General features: G+C 36.2%; 1 protein-coding gene and 1 pseudogene across 1 annotated transcript; one reads left to right on the forward strand and one right to left on the reverse strand.

Annotated features, from left to right (window-relative positions):
• Positions 1-555: 555 nt before the first annotated feature.
• Positions 556-3,641, forward strand: LOC112507738 (annotated as a pseudogene).
• A 159-nt stretch (positions 3,642-3,800) lies between these two features.
• On the reverse strand, positions 3,801-8,932 carry LOC112507737 (26S proteasome regulatory subunit 6A homolog). Its single transcript, XM_025112426.1, has 10 exons — positions 8,764-8,932; positions 8,549-8,665; positions 6,901-7,008; positions 6,533-6,724; positions 6,241-6,432; positions 5,519-5,637; positions 5,247-5,334; positions 4,555-4,674; positions 4,332-4,472; positions 3,801-4,074 (listed from the first exon to the last, which is right to left on the reverse strand). The coding sequence occupies exons 1-10, from the start codon at positions 8,878-8,880 to the stop codon at positions 3,997-3,999; spliced, it is 1,272 nt and encodes a 423-aa protein (XP_024968194.1). The 5' UTR covers positions 8,881-8,932; the 3' UTR covers positions 3,801-3,996.
• Between the last annotated feature and the right edge of the window lie 433 nt (positions 8,933-9,365).

Genomic DNA, 9,365 nt, shown 5'->3' on the forward strand with positions numbered 1-9,365 from the left:
ATTATTAAACCCCAACACCAAAAACTAATATTATATAAAAATTTGATGTATTTTTGGGCTTTGATGCCATGTATGGTCGAATGGGCTGCACGTGCCCAGGATCAGGCCTGCTTATAAAAAAAATCAATAAAAAATGTGTTTATAGGACACTTCTCAAAATTATCTATAAAATAGCTGATATAACACTTATTTTAAAAGTGTACAAAAAACTTATTTAGACGTTCAAAAACGATCTATAAACTTATTATAACGTTCTTATTTAGGACGTTTTGTTATTTGGTCTTATAAACTTCAAACTCATAAAACAATTTATTAAGACACTTAAATATTGTTGTTTCATTGTAAAACCTATTTTATTGCAGTGTCATAACTCTTTTTCTCATGACCTTGAATTGATCATTGCTCACATGAATTGGAAAACTTCTAATAGGGGTCGAAATGGAATTTATTTAAAGAAGAGGGGTATTTTTGTTAACTAACTAAACATCAGGGGATTTTTTGTATTCAATAGATCTTTTTCCGCATTGATAAAGAAAATTCTGGAAACATGTTTGCAGCACACAGAGTTTGTGGTTTTCTTTTCTGCAGTAATCGATCATCATGTTGGTATATCAGGATCTCTTAACTGGTAACACTTGTGATTCTTACTTTGCTGCTTCTAAATTCTATTTATTGCATTGAATTTGCTAAAAAGAGGCTCATATTTTTGTTCGTTTTGCGTTTATAGTACGCAGATTGTTGTTATTATATGCATGTGTTGTTCGGTGTTCGTAATTTGTAGTTTGGTGTTCACTCTTTTCTTGTGATTATCTTAAATTTCGTATTCCCACAAGCCTACAATTATGTAGTATTCGGAGGTTGATTAGGGTTTTGGTTTATCCAATTTTCGTTTTTAGTTGTCAGACTTTATGGAGGTTGATCCAGAAGGGTTAGCATCGTCTTTGATGGTTAAGGCAGTGTGTATATGATGAGTTTTGGTTTAATAGTATAATCGATTTCTTTGCTTGAACCCAGTCAAAGCATATGTTTAGCATAAACATATGATAGAACCACTTGTTTAGATATAAAGAAAGACTATCAAATTGAACCGTTATTGCTTGAGGTCTTTAATCGAATGGAAGTGTTCCTAATGTAGTCATCTATATGATATAGATTCCAGTGATTGATTGGTTAATAGTTTACTGGCTGTATTAGAACTTGAAAATATATTATTTTTGTTATGTTCCTCTTCTATTGATTGCTATTAAAGTTGCTCACTAGTTCTAGAATGCATTATGTGTTAGAATGGTAAAATACTAAAATCTACTCGTAAACCTTAGCTTTGTGTTTGGAGATCGCGTTAGTTGGTGGATCTGAGAACCTAATTACAAACTGAATGTAAATCCCACAAGAGGTTATTTCAACTGGATGGGTGCGTTTTGATTATAGTTGTATTATTGATATACGTTGTGTTTGGCACAACTGGCTCATAACGTAGTTGGCTTAGAAGCAAGCTTATCAAAAAAGCGTTCCTACATTGCGATCAGAAAAAGCTAGCTTATGATATGTCAAACGGCACTTTTTGGTTAAGCTGAGCAGTCAGTACCATAAGCTGGCTTAAGAGTGCCAAACTTGTCCTTCGATGGATATTTCCCTCGTCCTTAAAAGTTCATGCGGTTCTCATTTTGGGATGTTGCATGAAAATTTGTAACATTTTTTAGTTAAAGCTACCAATCTGCCATTCTATTTTTGAAGTATATAATATTTCTATACGTCAAATACTCACACACACTTTTCACCTTTGATGAGGTTTGAACTCTTGACCTCCAGGAAGGGCTAGGCACTGGTGACCCTTTGGTCTATCTGCTATTGTTATCGTAACAAATTTGATGATATTGGTTTATATTTACAAGATTATTGGAGGATATTTAGAGATACTTGACAACTAGTCAAACTGAACTACGTGTTTTGTCAAATATTTGGCATGTTCTTGGATGGTTTGAAGAAGTTAATTTTCTCCATCATATGAAGTGTGATCTTTACTCGATTCTTGTGTTGTTATACTTGATCCACTTGTGAAATCTCAGGTGATGAGCTTCTTTCTGACTCCTTCCCCTACAAGGAAATTGAGAACGGAATGCTATGGGAAGTAGAAGGAAAGGTAAAAAGGATGACTTTGTACCTTTGATGTCAAATCCATCAATCGTATGTGTATGAGTGTGTATATATATGTGTATGTATATATATGTGTGGGGTATATATATATATATATATGAAGTATATATATATTTATATATGGCAAATACTCATGCACACCCCTTACATTTGGTGAGGTTTGAATCATTGATCTCCGGGGAGGCTGGACTCTATCAGCAACCCGGCATCCCTTAGTCAATAGTATATTTTTCGACTAATATAACATTGCCTTTGTCCTTTCTTCCATTAGTGGGTAGTTCAAGGTGTAGTTAGTGTAGATATTGGTGCTAACCCTTCAGCTGAAGGTGGTGAGGATGAGGAAGGGGTAGATGACCAAGCTGTGAAGGTAGTTGATATAGTTGATACTTTCAGACTTCAGGTACGTTCCCAAATCTATGCAATTGATTATTGATCATGCTTCTTAATCTTGTTATTTAATTTATGAATAAAATTGTTTCCTTACTATCTTATAGGAGCAACCGCCGTTTGACAAAAAGCAATTTGTTGCATTGCATACATCAAGAAGTACATCAAATTGTTGACACCCAAGTTGGAACCCGAAAAGCAAGAGGCTTTTAAGAAGAATATCGAAGGAGCCACCAAATTCCTTCTGTCAAAGCTCGGTGACCTTCAGTTGTAAGTTATTCAACTGTATGGAAGTTCAGATCTCTATTTCATAATTAAGTTTTTCCGACATCCATGTATGTAGAAAAGTTTTGAACATAAAGTTTCATCACCATGTGTGATATACAAATTAAAGTGGCTGCTTTGAGACCACAGAAAACATGTAATTCGGTTTGACTTATGTTCTGAACTGTACTTGTGGAAAAATTGGCCAACCGGAAGGCAAAAGTCAAAGCTCAGTTTCTTCATGTCGGATAGAAAGGAGGGTGCTGATGAATAATCCAGCACAACGTTAGTTATTCTTATGTTTTTTTGTAACGATGGGTATCCATCCAGCTCGCGTATACTTTGACTAATCCCATGGAATCCTAAATATAACAGTCATGAAGATCCTCAGGGCATGGCCTCTATTTGCCCTCTATTTAAGGTTTATTCTCTCATGTTTTTTCTACGGATGGCATTTGAGAAGTGAAATCTTGGTTTGTGCAGTTTTGTAGGGGAGAGCATGCACGACGATGGGACAATGGTGTTCGCATACTACAAGGAAGGAGCAACCGATCCAACTTTTCTGTATTTGGCATACGGGCTAAAAGAGGTCAAATGTTAAAACAAAATTATAATTTGAGGTCCAGGTGTGGTGTTTATCAAACTTGATTGTTATGTACAACCATAAAAAGCAACGACAAACCCTTGTGCTGCTATATATCATTCTCAGAAACTAATTGCTTTTGCATTTTGTTTGGTTCAGTTCTGCTATATTTTGGTTGATTCAAGATGACAATTACAAGTTCTTATCATTCAACATTTGGAAACAGACAACCCTTCCAAGTGACCTTCTGTCTTTTCTCGTAGTATATGATGGTCACTATATATTATTTAAAGTGTAACAGCTTGATCGCAAAGGAAGACCGACTTCCGAACTTTAGCCATATCTAATAAGCAATAGTTAAGCTGTCGATTGAGACCAAAAACTGAATTGAATCTGGTTAGAAGAAAGAAAATAGAAGCAAAATAAACAAGATATACACAAGACAAGTGTCCTTGGGCCCAAATCGTCCCAAACTGAAAGAACCATATAAAAGCAACTGCTGCAAGATTCGACACAAGACGAAAGGAAGATGTGAAATCTTATACAACTAAATTTACGGTAAAAGTAGTTGTTGAACTTGTCGTACAATGCAATGCCAAAATCACAACCTAAGCATAGTAATTTAAGCTTGATTTCTTCTTAGCCTGAACTTGGATGATCCCTTCGTTAAAGTCTTCGTGGTTTACCTGTAACACAAACAATATAATTGAATCCTCATTCACCGCTACAAGATTGACAAAGAGTTTTTAGCCAGATTGCATTTTCATAAATAAAGGGTTGTTCCCAGTTTCACCATCAAATTATAAATGGCAGACTGGCGCCAGGTCAATTTGTACCATTACATCCAACCACGTACCTCTTTATCTTATTTCAGAAACATGTAGAAATAATAACAATTATTTTCTATTACCGCCAATGCACAGAGAGATGGGACGGAGGCTACCTCTGTTGCATCACGTCGAAGAGCAAGCATGCCTGCTTCCACACAAACGGCTTTCAGTTGTGCCCCGTTAAAATCATCTGTAGACCGAGCCAGCTCTTCAAAGTTGACATCTGGGTGAACATTCATCTTCCGGGAGTGTATCTACAATACAGAAAATATAATTCAATGACCATGCTAAACAAGTTTAATGCATATAACCAGTAACATCTTCATTAAAGGATACCTGCAAGATCCGCGCCCTTGCTTCTTCAGTAGGATGTGGAAACTCAATCTTACGATCCAACCGACCAGAACGCATAAGAGCAGGGTCCAAAATATCAGCCCGATTTGTTGCTGCTATCACCTGCAGTTCTCACATGAAAAAAGCGACTGCAGGTAAGCACCAGCTCACCAAAAAATGTGGTAGTTAAAATAGCACTTCCATTACTCGCCAACACAATAAAAGAAATGATGAGATGATGTCAAAATCAGATGACATTTATCAAAACAGCTAAATCCGAGGATTCTTAAATTGTTTTTGCATTATTGATTCGAGTTACAGGATCGAACTTGGAAAGTACTCATTATCTACAAACTGCATGTTTCTGCTAGTTTGATGCTCTAAATTTTAGAGCTCGCCATGTAGCAACAAGTATAGACGTGAAGAGTAGGGTGCGACTGGTGAAAAGCACCTCTWAGCAGGACCTGGTGAAACTAGAWGTTATATYATCAGTTGTCCACTTTTTTCTCTCTCCGTGGTTCATCTTAACAAAGTTCTTTTTTACTTTGTTGGTTCAGAGGATAAAAATGTAATTATCCCACAATATACAATGCAGTTATTGTAAGCCACAAAAAAGAAAATTCGTAAGCCCATATCGACTCAGAAATAACAAAGCTTAATAGTTTCACACTTCCACTTGAGATTGAAAGAAGTACCTTTATCCGCTCATCGCTGCTAAAACCATCCAACTGATTAAGTAGTTCCAACATAGTTCGCTGCACTTCCCTATCTCCGCTAACTTCACTGCAATCACATGAGACTTGTATCAAGGAGATGTATGAATAAACAATAGCTTTATGAAAATATTCTGCCGCCCACCCACATCTCCAACAAATTATTTTAATGCTATTGACAGTGGTGGGGGAAATATATTTTTTGATAAAGGATTGGAGGGGACATACTGCAAACAGAACAGTGATATACATACCTATCAAACCGTTTTGTACCAATAGCATCAATCTCATCAATAAAAATGATGCAAGGTGATTTCTCTTTGGCCAGTTGAAATGCATCACGAACAAGTTTTGCACCATCACCAATAAACATCTGTCCATTATATAAAGATTCATCAGTGCAGAACACGTCGTTCGCATTACTAAATACAAAATGCAAGAATCCATCCAAGAAATAGCACAAATCTGAATATAATCTATAACAACCATGAGGTTGGCACGTTTATTTAGACATAATCTAATAGTGGTTTGCATTAGATGACCGATCAATTTATTAGCAATATGGAAGCTGGTTTTCTACAGTCTGCTATGCTGGTGATTTTAACTCCATGATCCTAAGAACTGCTTAAGAGTATAAGTTACAACAAATCCTACAAAATGCATCAACTACCCCTTAAATCATGCAAAAAGTTCAGGCGGAGACTCATTCTGACAATGCAAATGTTTCTTGTAGTTAATGATTCAAATGCAAAGTATAGCTGCATTCTCTTGTTGCTGCATGTAGAATTATTGACATAACCATATGTAGATAAGAATGGTTTGTGATGATATCAATTGATACAAACATATGAAATGAACATGCAATTATGCCCATCTAATCACATTACCACCTGAAATTCTTTAAATCTAACCCGGCAGAAGCACTTTTTGTGGGTAATAAGTGTTTTGTATGTTAAGGGACAGTACATATAGCTACCTGAACAAGCTGGGGTCCTGCTAGCTTCAAAAAAGTGGCATTTGTTTGCGCAGCACATGCACGTGCCATTAATGTCTTCCCAGTCCCCGGAGGCCCATACAAGAGCACTCCTTTTGGTGGACGTATCCCTAATTTTTGGAACCGCTCTTTATGCGTCATCGGCAAAACTATGGCCTCAACTAGCTCTTGTATCTGTCACATAAAATACGATCCAAAAGGGATATCACAAACCWGATAACATCAGTATGTGGGGTGTATGCTTGCAGTTATTGTATCAAGATAAAAAGCTTGCCTGTTTTTCAAGGCCTCCAATGTCATTGTAATCTTCAGTTGGTTTTTCATCAACCTCCATGGCCTTGACTCGGGAATCATACTCAGATGGCAATGTATCCAATATCAAGTAACTGTCCTTATTCACACCCACCAAATCACCAGGCTTCAGCTTATCCGGGTCCACGAGGCCAACGACAGGCAAGAAAATAGTCTGCAGAGGATACAGAAATGTGAGCATGTTAGTGACCACTAGCTCAAGCCAGAAAAATAGAACTTCTGGCTATAACTGCAAGAGATCACAATATTCCTAAATATTTGGCTCACTTATATAGAAAAATCAATAAAAGATAATTACATAAATAGCATGCATGATGTATTGTGCTTTACCTGACGAGTAGATGTTTTTAGCACAACACATTTACCCTTCCTTTGCGAGTCAAGATCGATATTTGCACCATCTTCCTCAGCTTCATCCTCTGGGTTCATTTCCAAAATCTGAAGCACCCAAGAAGACAATAGTGGCACATCAAACACTTGTAACAGAAACCTGGCATGTAACTTTATGATTCTCTCCAAAATCTAGAAAACATCCTCCACGTCTTTCTGAGTTTAGACAAGCACTTCAACACAACCAATAGTTGCAAAAGCAAGAACTAACGCATTTTATAAGATTCTTGTGTGTAAACCAGCAGACCTTTTTTATTGCTGCTACTTAATGATTACAATAAAGTTCATGATAATGCCGGCATATCTTTACAACAAACATGAAGGTTTATGTTACATATTAAGCTACTACTCCCTTATGCCCTTCAAATTAATCCAAATTCCATAAGCTGCATCCGCAAAAAAGTAGTCCCATCAGCTGTTGCTGATTAGGTGAGTAACAATGTCTTATTCAGGATAGCAACATAATCTATTTGCCGGAATGTATGAAAGCAGTGACCGTGACGCTCACAAATGGAACAGTACTGCCACAAGTTTTCATCAAAAGATAATATTGACACCACACCAGAAGAAACAAAAAGTAAATGAGATAAAGAGATATATTCACAGCTCAACAATCTCTATGAAGAAGTAAAGAAGACTCTAGAGAGGGAGAATACAGAGGGCTGAACCATTTGCTAAAGGCAAAGCAAGGGATCAAGTAGAACATACTAAACCAGAAGCTAACGCCATTGGGGTTGCAACAGAGCTAAGGTTGTCCATGAAATGGTGAAGGTCATGTGATTCGTGGTGGCGTCATGAAATTTTCAGAAGCTGGTCAGGACCCAACTAACCCGAGGCTAAGTAAAGCTGTTATGTAGTTGGTTGATGTCTTTTAGTTAGAAAAATGTTTTTGTATTTTTTTCATGAGTTTAGTCCAGGAGGAAGTTCCTACTAGTTCAACATAAACCCAGAAGCATTTTTTAATGAATACATCAATAGGACTATCAGCTGTAACTTCGAAAAAGAACATTTATTGCCAATGTGTGGGACTCCCCTAACAGTCACAGTTAAAAGTAATACATGTTAATATCATTGTTCATATGTCCCTGTTAGATTTTGTACAATTGATCCATCAGCAAGGATTTGCATTAGTAATTGCATAAGCATTTTCCTGTGTGACCATTAACAACAATTAAAAATGAAGTGGTTTAGCTTTTCGAAAGACTGCAAGTATTCCAGCAGAAATATTTCTTATAAAGTACTTGAAACAAGGTTTAAAGTGAAACCTGAACAACAGGGTCCATTAGTCTAAATTAATATCAAATTCAGCATACTGAACAGAGTTCTTATCTCAAAGTCATCTTCAGTTGTCACTATATATATCAGTTTAGATATTTTCTTGTCTCATCTACGTAGCCCTAATTTTGTATCATCAAGGATACAGAATGATTTTATCTAAAATGGAGTTAAAATGGGTCTGAACCAATTAAATTTAGGGTTTTGCAACTACATAACTTCCCTTGAGTACTCATCGAAACGGCAAACCTACTTGATCAACAGAATCAAAGCAAAAGAGTCAATAGCATAAACAACGAAATATCGGCAGTACCTCAACAATATTTCCAACCAAGTAAGGAAGCTGTTTGTTAAGTTTGATCTTCTCCTGATTCTCCTTGATCTTTTCCTTAAACGAATCCAATTCAAGATTGGTTCTCTGCAATTCTTCCTGTTTATTGTACCATAACAAACATTTCATTTTTTTTAGAAAATGCTAAATACTTACATATGAAACAACGAGAAAGAGATCCAGATATTAGAAAGAACCTTGAGGATTCGAATCTCGTTATCAAGAAGGCGAGACGCCCTCTGGATGTCTTCGGTTGACATGGCTGCCAGTTGATCATCTTCAAAGCTCGTGTCTTCTGCCATCGGCGTCGCCATCTTTACCAGAGAGGGAGGGTGGGGTGAGAGAGAGAGAGAGAGAGAGAGAGAGGGAGATGATTTTCTAAAGCTTCCGTCTTGGGGAGGAAGCAAGTTACATATGGTGAGACCCTCGACACTATTCGGGTCGGGTTTAATTCGGGTATTCAAAGATATCCAAAGTCAAAAAATAGAGTAAATTACGTCCGTATGGTTCGTTAAAGATTTTGATTTTCATCTGATTCTTTTTATAATTTATTTTTATTTTTATTCTTATGATTTACAATTTATTATTATTTCGTTTCATATGGTTTTATATAACAAAAACTAATCAAAAAGACTTTGAATCATTGAATATATGAAAATTTCTTAGTAATGGCTAATGTATGCTCGTGTCATTTGGAAATACAATCCTTTACTGTTTTGCTCTCTTGTACTTACCATTAATTAGATCAATTTTTTCACTCAAATTTGGTACTATATATATATATATATATATATATATA

Source organism: Cynara cardunculus, assembly GCF_001531365.2.
Source record: "Cynara cardunculus var. scolymus isolate 2C chromosome LG 2, CcrdV1, whole genome shotgun sequence".
Classification (NCBI taxonomy): domain Eukaryota; kingdom Viridiplantae; phylum Streptophyta; class Magnoliopsida; order Asterales; family Asteraceae; genus Cynara; species Cynara cardunculus.